Source organism: Tauraco erythrolophus, chromosome Z, assembly GCF_009769465.1.
Source record: "Tauraco erythrolophus isolate bTauEry1 chromosome Z, bTauEry1.pri, whole genome shotgun sequence".
NCBI classification, from domain to species: Eukaryota; Metazoa; Chordata; class Aves; order Musophagiformes; family Musophagidae; genus Tauraco; species Tauraco erythrolophus.
Genome location: NC_141496.1, coordinates 63950251 through 63964634, shown reverse-complemented (window position 1 = coordinate 63964634; position 14384 = coordinate 63950251). Strand labels below are relative to the sequence as shown.

Below are 14384 nucleotides of genomic sequence, written 5' to 3'. Positions count from 1 at the left end.
AGAAAGAAAGAATCATTAACTCTTCAATGCCATAACATGGAGGCTAGGCAGCAACTTGAAAGAGCAAAAAAAACAGTCCTCACACCCACTCCTTTGGAAATATTTTCAGATATTGAATTCTTACTAGCAAGATCACTCAGTCCAGCTTTGCTTTTTACATGTCTAAATTAAAATGCAACATTATTAGGAGTACAGATCTCACCATACACACATTGCTGAAAAGTACAACCTGGTATGTCGACAACAGCACAGCCAATTCAAGCTTGCTGATTTGCAGGGAAAACCTGGCCCTGTCCTGGTGCTTCAGGAAGTAAGGTAAAAATGAGACAGACTTGTGTAGTTACAGGATCTCTTGAAGTGTCCTGGGTTTGCCTTGTTAATCACTTCTATAAGGTTTCCTGGGCTATTCACTAGATATGTGCATAGAGAGGCAAATGAGGACATGAACTGTTTCCAATTAACTTTTCCTCTTCACAACAAAGCAGACTTCATTTTCTCATAGGCAACAGCCTGAAAGTCAGAAGCTGAAGCAGTATGTAACTCTTGTGAAAACAAGTAACAAGAGATGGCTGTATTCACAGTTGATCCTTAGTTGTTTCCTGTGTAGAAAAACTGTACGCTACTTTCATCTTTTGCGTACAGGCAGGGCCTTGATAACGTTACTGTGTAGGCATCAAGTATGTTTTCTGCATATTTCTGAATGATCTTTCTTGCTTCTTTTAATAAGGAAAAATCTCCCAAGGAAAGACAGGATGACCAGGTGATCCGGCCCAGTGAGCACAGGTTTATGAAAGGTGTTGGGTCATAGCCAGCCAAATATGAGCCAGCAGTGTACCCAGGTGGGCAAGAAGGTCAAGGGCACAGCAGCATCGCAAGTGAGAGACAGATAAGCTGAGCAGAGGTAAGTTGAGGCCACATACCTGCAGAATGAGTTATCAGGCACACACAGGTATATTCGCTGGAGCAAAGTTCTCTTCTAGGCAGATGCTGCCCTGCCATATCAGACCCCTTCACAGAGCAGTGCATATCTGGTCTCAGTGTGTATACACCCTAGTACTTCCTTCTAGATCAGTTTCTATCAATAGAGGGCTGAAACTCTGTTGCTCTGTGTTCTCTCTCACATAGCTACAAATCACTTCTACCTGACCTGAATCAGCAACAGAGATTGCAACACCTGCAAGTGAGGTGACCTGGGAGACAATCAAGATGGCCCTCATTCACTCACTTTCTAGTAGCCTGACATCTGGTTTAGTTTTCAAACTTTACCACTTATTAGGATAAACACAAGACCAAAATTTTAATTAAGATAGAAGCAGCTATGGGATAGAAAAAAATAACCTTTTGTAGCAATCACAAAACACTAACTTTTCCACTGTAGGTAGGATTCAGTGAGAAATAAGTTCATCTGAATGTAAAGGAAATAACTCCACAATTCAGAAAAGCAATGTTAAGCAGGAAGGAGAGAATCTGCCTAATGAGATGACAGACTCCAACACGAGGAGTGCTTTAGTATGGTGAGGAAAATGTACAACAAGAGACATTTTAGTTTGTCCAGAATGCCTGCTTCTGATGTTGGTTGCAGAGTTTTGGAAAGGCAGTCAAGGATGCAACAGTAGAAGAGGTGTTTTCACATGCCTGAAGATATCAGCTGTAGCCACAACACAAGTTTGTAAAGGCAGAGAATGACCATGACAGAATCAAGTATGTCCTATAGTAGATGCAAACAAAGAATTAACACTTTGGCTTGGTTAAAGCATAAATAGTCTAAGAATGCACAAGGCCAGTGGTGGGATTTTCAGCAGCACAGTGAATGTTTAAATGCTAAAGAATCTGAGACTATCCTAGGTCCTGTGTAACATTAAGTATTGCTCATGTTAATTCATGTTTTGCCATTTCAGTGAACTGTTAAACACAGTTAAGATTCAAAATACACGATAGGCTTATCAAGAAATGAAAATTATAGCATTAAGGATCACTAAAGAATATTAGCAAATTACAAGTGGAAAGAGTTTCCCCTTCAATACTGATTAAATACTATCTGGAAAATAAGTGTTGAAGAAACTGGCTCTCACTAGCATAATTATGTACTTGGTGCATTCCCTCCTTTTCTTTCATTCCCAAGCCAATGACCAAATTCACTTGGATAACATAAGAAAACAAAAAGGCAGTTGTATGAAGACAGAGGGTTTATGTTAGCACAGAGCTCAAACAGAAATCTGACAGTCTCACACACTCTGTCTACAGAGGTGATGTGCACAAGCCACCTAAGCATAAATCCTTACTCAATCAGCCTAGTCCAAAACATCTATGAGGGACTGATATTCTCACATTGAAGCTTGGGACTTACACACTGCCTGATGATCCTCTGTCAATCCATCACAGTCCATGGAAATTCTGTATCCCTCATTAGCTGGAAAAGGCCTACGGCTTGTTGGTCTAATTTGGATATTACAATACTCCCACCCATTAAGAGCTACAAACCAAAACCATGTCCAATAATTGCATTCACAAACTACTCAGTTCTAGCAAATATCCACATGACCTTCTGTAATTAATACAAATAAGATCTAAAGGTAAAGAGCTTTTCTCTGACTAATATTTAGTAAGTTCCACAAGACATGCACTAAAATGTCTCCAACAGTGCTCATATTCCTGACAGAGGCTCAAACACTACCACGAAGTAAATAGTCATGCCAGATAAGGTTTGCAGCAGTTTAGACAATTCCAATAGCTTCTTATCTCCCATGCAAATTTAAGGCATAAACGATTCTGCCATGAGGCTCTGCGCAAGACTCCAGAGACTCAAGCTCCAGCTCATACTGGAGCTTTTTCATTTTTGTTGAAAAAACGGGATTCTAATGAAGTGCCAAGTGTATAGTTCAGTGTTCATATAACACCAACTAGCAGTTCAGAAGTAGCATAGTAACTCCAAGAGTAAGATAGATGCAAGACCTATTTCAGGCAGTCACCATAACAAACAATTGTAGAGAACTGAACAGCATCTTTTCAGACAGCAAGTACTCACTGTCCTGTACTTCAAAACCTACCAGATGAGCTCTGCAGATGCAGATGGACATAGTTACAGTTTTGTTCCCTGCACGCTATGCTTACCATGGAACCAAAGGAAATCAAAGTAAAAAGCCACACACACCTGATAGATAAGCGAAATAAAAATGAGGTGCAGGCACAGCATAAGCCACTCCATGTTAAAAAGTTGATTTTAGACAGTCCTAATCCACTAGAAAAGGGGAAAATGGCTCAAGATTAAATTCAAAAAGTAAACTTCCAGTGGCCTTTAAGGAAGAAATCACTTGCAAGACCAGGAAGACATTACTCCTTCAAACATAACTGATTGATGAAGGCGCACCACAATCCAGAAAGTCATGTGGAAGCAAGCGCACAAGTGAAGTGCAGAAGCACTTCAGATGTATGTAGTGTACAATCAAAATACAGTATCAGCATAAAATCTAATACAGGAACACACGCATGGAAAAGCAAGGCTTATAACTTTGTCAAAGGCAGAGAAGAATAAGTCTTATCTTCACAAAGGAAGACTAGTCATTTCTCCACTGCAAGAGGTAAACCTAAGCAAAACTGTCAGAATTTAAGACAAGGAAATAGGTACTTTCAAGTTTATAAGTAGAGCTATCAGAGGCAAGGAATCTGCAGAATACTTCTGTTTTACTACATAGTAAATGTCATTTAACAAGATACCATGAAAGAAACAGAAGGAGGGGAAGAGGATAGGAGAGAAAGATCCGTTCCACCGAAGGCAGCAGGTACAAAGAGATAAAAACAGAGGCTTGCAAGACAGCACATGCCAAAGAAATCAAATGGAGAGTAGTTGCTTAAACGTAGCTCATCATGTTACTTCATATAAAGAATTCCTGAAGTTCTGCTAAGCTACTAACGAGTCACTGCTTTTCATCATGCAACAGTTCATTTTCCTTGCACACCTTCCTATCTTGTCTCAAGTCAGTGTGGTTTCCCCAGGGCAAAGAGTTTGATGCTACCGTACCAGTTGCTTCTTTAGAAAGCTTAAGGATAAACCAAAGCTGCATAGCTTTCACATCCTTTAAAAAAAGAGAGAACCTGGCCTTTGTAAGCCACACATAGGAAGTTTAAGCATAAAAATAGAAGCAAACATCTAGAAATGCACTTGATATGGCTACAGAGTTGCAAGATCTGTGGATCTAACTTACCTATCATTACATATATTTTAGGGCAGTGCTACACACAAATTACACTGTGACAGAAAAACATGTTGCAAGCAACACTTCACAAGCCAGAGCACACTATCCCAATTAAAGGGCCACAAACCCTACAGTGTGGGGGAACACGGTTCAGCATTGCTTTGGAGGCTGTCGTTCAGTCATCATATTTGGTTGTAACTTACTTGCTCTTCCTAGAGTTAAGAAACAACTTTTACACTGCATAAAATTTTATTATGAGTTAAAATGTATGAGTCATACAGATTGATCAACATTGATCACAGAGGTACTAGAAACATTTGGAATAGGACTGAAAATCTGATTAGTAAAAAAAAAAAATCACACACTAGGTATCTGAAAACACATACACCAAAACAGCAGAGTATCTTCCATATAATGGAAGGACAAAGGAAACGAAACAGTGCAGATCCTCTCACTTTGCTTTGAGAGCATAGGATTCCACCTGAAAACTAAACTGAACAGAACAGTTCATACACTACCTCCCTGCAGTTTTTCTTCTCACATCCTGGTGATAAGAACCACATCTGGTTTCAGCTGGGACAGAGTTAGTTTTTCTTTTTAGCAGATAGAATAGCTCAGTGTTTTGGATCTGGTATTTTAGAGTATGTTATGTTTGCATGTTATGTCTAGTATGCTCTCAGAAGAATGTTGATAACACACTGATGTTTATAGTTGGTGCTGAGACATCAAGGACTTTTCAGCTTCCCATGTTTCACCAGTGTGCAGGTGCACAACAGGTTGGGAGAACAAGGCCATGACAAAGGGCCCACAACTTGTAACTTATGATATGAATTTAGACTTAGGATTGAGGCCCAAATTAGCCAATGGAATATTCCATTATCATGCAATGTCATACCCTGTATACAGACAAGGGTTGACCAGGAAGTTGGGCTCTGTCTTCTGGGGGAAACTCTTCTCAGCTTCTTCTTGGACTCAGTTCTCTCCCTCTCTCACTCTCTTTTCAGGCTTCTCACTTATCTGTGATTGCAGTGTCAAGCCTTACCTGTTTCAGGATTGCTCTCCAGGACAGGCAAGGTGAACACTAAATGAACTGGCTGGTGCTGCTGCTACTGTGACACTACCACCAGGAGTGACCACAGCAGTTTCCCAAGAACAAAGGAAAGGAAGGACAGGAAGCTACATTTGAAGCTTATCTGCTGTTTAGTTCTTGGTTCTGAAATAAGTTTTTCATACTTTACTTTGACAGTAGTCTACTGTTACCCAGCATCCGTCATAGACTTTCTAAAATGTCACAGGAAAGGTGCCAGGTTAGATGATTTAAAGCAAATGGGGACATGCTTTAAGTTTAGTGTTCTCAAGAATTTATCTGTAACCACTGCCTCATGTTCCATGTTTGTATCACCATTAAGGTTCTTTTTCATGTTGTTTTTTCTGTATTTCACTAAATGAAATTCGGCCTAACTGCTTGTATTTGCTAGAAAGTAATGCTTTCTAGCAAACGTAGCTGGGCTACAACAACACTTATGGTATATTCTGTATAAATATAAAATATAAAAAGTCTCAGCCTCTCCTGCTGTCTTCAATTTGGAATGTTTGTCTTTAGCACGTAACTTATTTTGTTGCTGAAGTTGAATTCATCTTTGAGCTCTGAATCTGTGTTTGATGCCTTCTGATACATGCTTGCATAACTGTGCGTTCCCTTTCAGGCTCACAAATACAGAATACTTGTTCTTCTAAACACGCCTTCAGGCCAAATTCCCTATTAGAAAGTCAAGTGCTACTTTCTGAATTTAGATTTCAAATCCATGGTGAACTGTGTGATCTGCCAATGCAGAAAGATCTGTAAGCCTTTTCTGCAAGACCCTACGCTCTGCTTTGTTTCCAGTTGGTGTGAGCAGAGTCTGGATTAGCATTACACAGTGTCGTATGGCAGTGTAAGTTCAGTTGTTCTCGCATTCTGCAACGCTCTCCTGCTCTGTTGTGTGCTGCCTGCTGGCGGGGAGCAAGGCCTGGACAGAAGGCCTGCAATTTCTAACTGATGACTTGAATTTAGATTTAGGATGAAGGGCCAAATTGGCCAATGGAATACTTCATGTCCTGCAACCTCATGCCCAGTACACAGATGAGGGCTGACCAGGAAGTTGCAGTGCTCTCTCTTTTAGGAATTCTCTTGGACTCTGAATTCTATCTCTTGCTCTTTTTGGGACTCTCATTTGTCCTGGCATGTGGTGTTGGGACTTACCTGATTCAGGATCACTTGCCAGAATAGGACAGGCATTGGTCACCAGGTAGTGAACAATTACACTGTGCATCAATTGTTCGTATGTATTATCATTATATATATTTTCATATATTATTATTTTATCGTTACTACTTTTAACATTATTCTTAAATTGTTCTCTTCTCAACTCATGAGCCCCCTTCCCTTTTCCCCTTTAATTCTTTTCACCATTCACCTGGGGGCAGGGAAGGGTGATTGAGCAGCTGCATGGCATTTAGTTGCCAGCCAGGTTAAACCACAACACTACTGTTGCCTTTATTTGTACCTTTCACCACTCCATCTTTTTTTCCCTTCCTCTCTTATTTGTGAAGGCTGTATTGACTAATTCAATTTATGCATTCTGAACCATGATAGTCCTATTCCATACCTCTCCACCCTGCTCCAGCCCCCACTTGCTCATCTCCCAAGCTTTCAGTATCTAAAATACAGCAGAGAAAGTACTACTTATGGACAGGCTTTTGCCCTGAATATTTTCACTTCTAGCATATGACTGCTAAAGTAACTTTTGCATTAGCATCATTCATAAAATCTCAGGGCTACCTACCAGCTTCTAGAGCTCATACTTGGAAAAGTATGCTGAATTTAATCATCTCTCGACTAAGCTCCTGATTCTTCATTGTGAACTCTTACCAGTACAATTTTAATTATTCTATTTTTTTACTCACTTGGCCACAGACTGGATAACTTTAGAAGATGTATCCTTAATATTAGTGAAAAATCGCTCCGTTCCACCCCTTATAATGTCAAGGAACCCTCCATAAGTCTGGTCACATTCAGCAACGGTCAGGCCTAGAGCAATGAAATAGAAATAATTGTACTTTAAGTCATATCCTGGAATGGGCTCCATACTAAAGCAAGTTGCCTACAAAGCTGGAAGTGGATGCACATACACTCTACACCTTGCTGTAAGGCTCAGTTCTACAGTTCTCCTTAACTATGACCTATGTAAAAAAATAGCACTTCCTGCAGTTGGAGGTACTAGTGAACTGCTTAACACATTGTTTAATGGACTGTTTGCATTTAAAAGAAAACAAGGTAAAGTATTTCTGAAAGTAAAGCATTTATTTCATATTGCCAGTGTAGCAAAATACTGCCTTTTTTATTACTGGTGTCTTAAAGTGCAGCTTATCATTAGCAAATCTATTTAAGCACTCCCAGTAGAGACATTTTAATGCAGGGCTTCAAAAGCAGCTGGCATAATTAACTTACTCTTGAAGCACAACATCCCTATTAATATGACTGTATACAACAAATAGTACTCATCCTTGCACAAAACAGATGGCCAGACAGCCTTTTGATTACAGTCCTATTAGGAAGCTCAATTCTTCCACAGAAATTGATATACACATAACACTACTGCAACAAACATTACCCAATTTTAAAAGCTTCCCAGGAACATTACTATCCTTTGTCTCATTGGCAATTCAGCATAAGTAACATCAAGCAGGAAATGCCAAGTTGGAAGAATGAAATATTTCCTTGGTATCTTCTACATTAATTGAAGTGTTCAATATTCACAAATGATATATGATAAGATGGGTTCAGAAACTGCCTTCTAATAAGAAATTAGATGCAAATAAGCCTATGAAGCTTCTAATTTTCTTTACTATATTAAGTGCAAGTATATCTCAGGAGGACCTAACAAAAATTCAGGGGGACCTAATAGCTGCCTTCCAATACCTGAAGGGAACCTACAGGAAGGCTGGGGAGGGACTTTTTACAAGAGTGTCCACTGATAGGACAAGAGGCAATGGGTTTAAGTTGAAGGAGAACAGATTTAGATTACATCTCAGGAAGAAATTCTTCAGTATGAAGGTGGTGAGACTTTGCAATAAATTGCCCAGAGAGGTTGTGGATGCCCCCTCCCTGGAGGTGTTCAAGGCCAGGTTGGACGGAGCCTTGAGTAGCCCGATCTAGTTAAAAGGCATCCCTGCCCATGACAGGGAGGTTGGATTAGATGATCTCTAAGGTCCCTTCCAGCCTATGCTATTCTATGATTTTCAACTGAATGAACTCTGGAATATCTGTTTTTACAGAATGAGTATGTCAGCTTTTAATTGTGTCGTTTGAGACATTTTGGTTGACTTAATATAGTACTGCTAGTCCAACTACTGTAGTACCATCTGAGGAAAAGTAACTCCTCCTCATCATTGATGTCCTGTGGTGCAACCACCTCCTGAAGTCCTCCCTGCACAGTCCTCCCATAATCAGCCGGGCTTAAGGCAGTACCAGCTACGGCTATTTCTGAACATACTGATTGGATAGCTAATATAAACTTCATTTAGGCTTCTGCTTTTTCCCCTTGAGGCTGTCAGACATGAATTTTTGGAAGTAACAAAACTAAATGTCTTTAGATTGTGTTTGCTCTGTCAGATGCACTTCAAACTATCACAGAGGGCTCAAAGTCTTTTTGCAGGGAAGAGAGGGGGACAGAGAAGTGGACCCCAGATGCTTATCGAAGTATGTCTTCCCCAATACAGGCTCTTCACAGGCTAAAACACATGTCAGGTCAGTGACTCCTTAGCATTAATGAACTACTGTGGTCCATAGTAAAAATCCCTGCAGTTGCTTCTGTACTTCTTTATTGGACAGCCTCAACCATTAGACACCAACGAGCCTGTTTTAGCATAAAGTTACACCAAAGGCTGCAGAATGGCTGCTATCTTTTTACATTGTAACATATGTGATGTTAAGTAGTTCTTGGAAAGCAGAGACAGCTGTCACTTTCTTACACCAAAGATCCAATATTGTGCAGACTGGGATATGTACTGATTTCAGTAACTTCTGCCACAAAGTAACAAAGTTAAAATACAGCACTTTGAGATTTTTAACAGTTTAAATTTAAACTTCTCTTAAATCCTCTTCACACAAGACATTTTCAAATATCATGGCCTCACTGAATCAGAAAGTTTTGGGTTTAAAATGAGCCATTTTTATTTGTTTGTCATAACCTGAAGACTACTTTCTCTATAGCCCTTTTTCATAAGGACATTATTGCTTACTGCATCCACCACTTTCATCAAGTTTTAGTTGACTTACTTCAACTCTCTCACCTCTACAGGTCAATAAAGCACTTTAGTTTCAACTATTTTACATAAGAAACCTAATTTTATCCTGCCCAGCAATGAACTCAAATTCATGTTTGCGTGTACCAACATACAACCAAACTCTGCAAAAAATAAAACAAGGTTAGAAACAGTGACATAAATGCAAAATAGCTAGTACTTGTGCAAAATGTTTAAAACCCCCAAATGATATTTTTTCACATAGAATATATGAAATTGGTTTTACACTAAGATGATGTCTTTTTCTGCACTGACCTGCACTGTGCATATTGAGCTGTCCTGCAGGATTGGAGCTCTGTGAAACAGAGGTTGCAGACATCCGAGGCTGAGCATTGTTTCCATAGCCTCCGTTTTGTTCCAGGAGCTGAAGAAATTAATACTCACAATGAGTATTTTCTTGCCAGTTTAGCCCATTTGTTATGGTTTCTAAATTGCATTTACTCCATGAGAACAAGCAAGCTATCAGTTACTTAACCTCAGGAGAAAGCCAGGAAGTCAAAATACATTAATGGATTCACTTGCAGTATTGTGCAAGTTGAGCATTGAACAGAAGACACCTAAGTGGGTTTCAAGTTACGGTACACAGAGCCTTCATATATTAGATTTTTCTGTGCAAGTTAATTAGGATTAAATGCAGCACATCAAACAGCACTTGCGTACTAAAGAGTGACCCAAGATCATAAGAAGTTTTTCAACAAGCAATAAGTACTAGTTTCCTTTAATGTCATGCAAGCTCTGCATTTTAAAAGGCATATTTTCAAAGATCCTACAAGTGATACAGAACATTTCAATTGAATTTCAAAACAAGTTATTGTGAAACTTTCAAAAGAACTGAGGAACAGGGGACCTGCTCTGACATCTGTTACTAAACTCACACTCACCGGTAAGAGGAGAGAAGGGAGACCTAATCCATAATACTCCTTATAAGATATCTTTACCTCTGTGATAGGGGATTCAGGATTCACGTTCCTAGCTGCTGCAATCTCCTGCAGTTGATTCACAAGTTCAGTGATTGTCAATCTCTCCTCTGGGTTCACCTTCAAAGTGGAGCCTAAAAAAGGAGATTCAGATGACGTAACAGAAACCCTTCAGAGCTCTTCTCCCAGCAGAGATTAATTTCTTCAGTGCAGTCCAGTATAACAAGCAACCAAACATGTGAACAGAATGGAGCAACTGCTAAATTCATATCCAAATATCATTGCCATAATACATATCCATAAAAAACACCATTTAGGGTTAAGAATATTTCAAAGAATATACTTCAGGATCAGTTAATGAATAACCTCAGAAGTAACTCTATATCTAATACTGTTGGAGTTATACTTCTGGTGCTGTAATTAAAGTTTCATAACCTCTTTGAAATTTAAAGAAAACAGAATTTCTAAAGCAAATTCAAAGAAACCAAATCAAAATACTAGCTGTTCCTATGGACCAATTCAGATCCTAAGCAATACAGGCAACAACACTAGAAACCCAGAAGTTTCATTCAAAATTTCTATTTTTTTATAACGGATTAAAATTTTTAATAAAACAAGTAGTCATTGCAGTTGACCTTTTCCACTATCACATGTCAATAACATTTAATTACTGTCAATAAGATGTATGCATAAAGACACCAAAATAAAAAACATTTTAAACTTACGAATGAGATCATGAAACACAGAATAGCGGGTGTCATTTTGTGGGATGACGTATTTCCCATTGACTATGCGAAGTTTAGCTCCATCTTCAAATGGATGTTGCTTAAAGCACAGCAAGTACAGGATACAGCCCAGAGCCTAAACCGGGATAAAAGGAGAAATATTTCATAGAATAATTTACATTGGAAAAGAATCTTAAGATTGAGTTCAACCATTACCGTAACATTGCCAAGTTCACCACTAAACCATGTCCCTAAGTGCCACATCTACACATCTTCTAAATACCTCCAAGGACAGTGACTCAACCACTTCCCTGGGCAGTCTGTTCCAATGCTTGACAACACTTCCAGTTTCCTAATATCCACTCTAAACCTCCCCTGGTGCAACTTCAGGCCATTTCCTCCTGTCCTCTCACTTGCTACTTGGGAGAAGATACTGACACCCACCTCACTACAACAGTAGACAGATGTCACAACAGTGTCACAGCAGGTCAAACACTAGCAGTGGCAGCTGGTGACACTGCCAGCCCACAATGGATATAAAAGGAGCTGTGTCAGCCCAGGCTGGCAGAAAAGCACCCAGGTGAGCAAGGGCAGGGATGGGAGGGCACAGAGGCAAGGGCTGCCCATGGTGATAGAGGGTGGCTGCTTTGTACTACAGTTGGATGTCTGGATAGGTAAACAACCAGACCACAGCACACTCCTGTCCTCTTCCTCCTCTGCCACTGACCTGGAGAGTTGCAAACAGTCTACAGGACATGTAAGGTAACACCAACTCCTACCACCCCTTAGTGGTCTTACAAGGAGCTGAAAGCCATGGACAAAAGGAGCTCTGTGCCCTTTTTCACTAGGTACCCTGGGACTGAGCTCCTGGCAGTAGCCCTAGTGATACAGTGGCCATGTCAGTGGCCAGCACACTGGTGGTGGAGAGCATTTTTGGCCCAGGATAGGTGTTTCCTGGACATCAGGGAGACATGGCATGGATAACCTTGGTGTGAAGAGCCCCAGGCAGGGAGGCAGGGGCTGCCCATGGCAACAGAGGGTGGCTGCTTCAGTCAGTGGTTCTCTTGTCTTTGGCAGCTGCAGCCCTGGAAAGGGACATAAGCATACCATGACACGCTTTTGTCCTCTCACTCCTCCACCACTCAAAGGAGTGTTATGACTTTATACAAGGATGTTGACCCAATGATAAAGAAACACCTTATCCTTCACCTCTACACCTTATGTCATATCCTATGATAGATAGCATCACAGTCCTACGGGAAGACGGAAGGTCTTCATAGCAGTGGACAATAGGAGCTCTGCAGCACCTACCTTCTTTGTGTGAAACTTAACACAGATGAAATAAGTTTATATAAACAAATTTTCTGATTCATGAACCCATTGGCTGGTGGTTCTTGTTTGTGCTCTTTAGTTCAGGCAATGATATTTAAAGCCAAATTTTAGAATATGAACTTGATTAAGCTTCCTAATACCACCTGCAAATCAAAAGTTCCAACTGTCAACTGTTAACTCATGCAACTCTCTATATGTATTTCTAGTGCTTTAGAAATCAGCTTTACACTCCTTTAGAAATAATTACTCTTGATGTTTCTCTGCAGACAGAACTCTTAGTGAAACACTCATTTCTTTGGCATATCAATTAGAAAGCTCCAAGCAGCAATACTGCTACTAAACAGGTTTGAAGAGTTTTTTCCCTTTCATGAAGTTTTCAGGTTCAGAGTCTCTCCTATTCCTGTCTTTTTAAAATCATCACAATAAACCCATTTTATTAATTTCACAGTATACAAAAATGAGTAGTCTTGCAACACTGAACATGTTCAAGAATAGGTTTTCTTCCTTACAAAAAAGCTCTGAAGTTTTATTTCTTATCTTCATCCTGTGCTCCAAGGAGACTCATTTTATTTGTGGGGACAGAATTTGGTCTTTTGTATTTCTAAGTAGATATGGTTTGCTTTGCAATACGCCAGCCAGGTAGGCACTGAAGTGTTGATTTGCTTAAATGACACTAGGGGGACACATTATCATCTCTAAAATGCTTGTTTTGATAAAGATTTGAAGTAAATAAGTCTGAAATTATGGTCCCTTTATTTCCTACAATCAGAAAGCTATTCAATTTTTATAAAAAATAAAATTTAAGATTGTTTTCAGATAGATTCATTCAAGTCCCCAAAATCACAAAGCCAGGACTACCACATGCTGGGAACTTTCAAGTTCTTTGGTGTGCCCATAGTTGAGACCTGAGCAACCTGACAAGCAAACAACCACTCAAGCCAGAAGCCCATTTTGAATTCTAATCTCTGAATAGTCCAGGTGTTATGGATTAGTTAGGGTCATTTCATCTGTTACTTATGTAAATATAAGTTGATATATTATTTTCACACAAGTTTGTATATGAAATATACTGGCAGAGTTATGCTATTGTAATAGAACCATGTTCCATCTGGCTTTTAAAAGTTAGATAATAAAGCGTGCAATACCTCCCAGAAAACGTTTGCACAACAGACTGGAAAATTCCTCCTTAATTTTCTTCTGAACCTCATCTTAGCTGCTTAAGCACATGGGCTTTTATAGCCCCCCACAAATAAAACAAACCAGTTAAGTCATTAGCTAAGAAATCTACTCACTGCCTCCAGTCCTGTGTGCACCTTCTCCAACTGTTCTTGGTTGTTGATTTATCCCAAGAACTGTTTCAGAGATTTGAGTGTTCTTAAAGTCTCTCAAAGGTTTGAGATTTAGTTACTCCAAAACACTGAGTTGCCCAATCCAAGGCCAGAACTAAAATGCATATATTAATTCTGTATTAGTGTATAGCAAGAACATTTTTGTCAGACTTGACAAAAAGCTCTGTCATGTATACACTAAAGCATCATAGTCCACATTAATTAATCCAGCAGGGGAGTACAGAAAACATCACCTACTCTGCTACAGAAATGCCTGTTTACAAAGAAGGCAGATCATAATTTAGCTGGAGGAATGAAACCACTACCTGTGCAGTCTGAGACACCAAGCACATCAGAAGAACAGCATCCACAGCCACACCAGGGAGAAAAGCACAAAGGTAATGAGCTGAACACACAGGAAGTGAAGAGACCACTTAGATTTGATCTTTGCTTTATGTTTTTCATTCCCTTTGCTAAGTTTACAATCCTGTAACTTAAGATTGTAATAATGATTTGGTTTTTGTTGTGTTTTAACCTGGCTGG

General features: G+C 39.6%; 1 protein-coding gene across 4 annotated transcripts in view; it reads right to left on the bottom strand.

Moving 5' to 3' along the window:
• Window positions 1–14384, bottom strand: part of GAK (cyclin G associated kinase) — a 66694-nt gene that overhangs the window by 38193 nt on the left and 14117 nt on the right. For all 4 annotated transcript variants that reach the window (XM_086630047.1, XM_086630049.1, XM_086630048.1 and 1 more), the window contains exons 8-11: window positions 11182–11317; window positions 10478–10590; window positions 9795–9903; window positions 7140–7263 (exon numbers count right to left, since the gene is read on the bottom strand). In XM_086630047.1, coding sequence (XP_086486173.1) covers window positions 7140–7263; window positions 9795–9903; window positions 10478–10590; window positions 11182–11317 — 482 coding nt within the window. The remainder of the gene's footprint in view (window positions 1–7139; window positions 7264–9794; window positions 9904–10477; window positions 10591–11181; window positions 11318–14384) is intronic.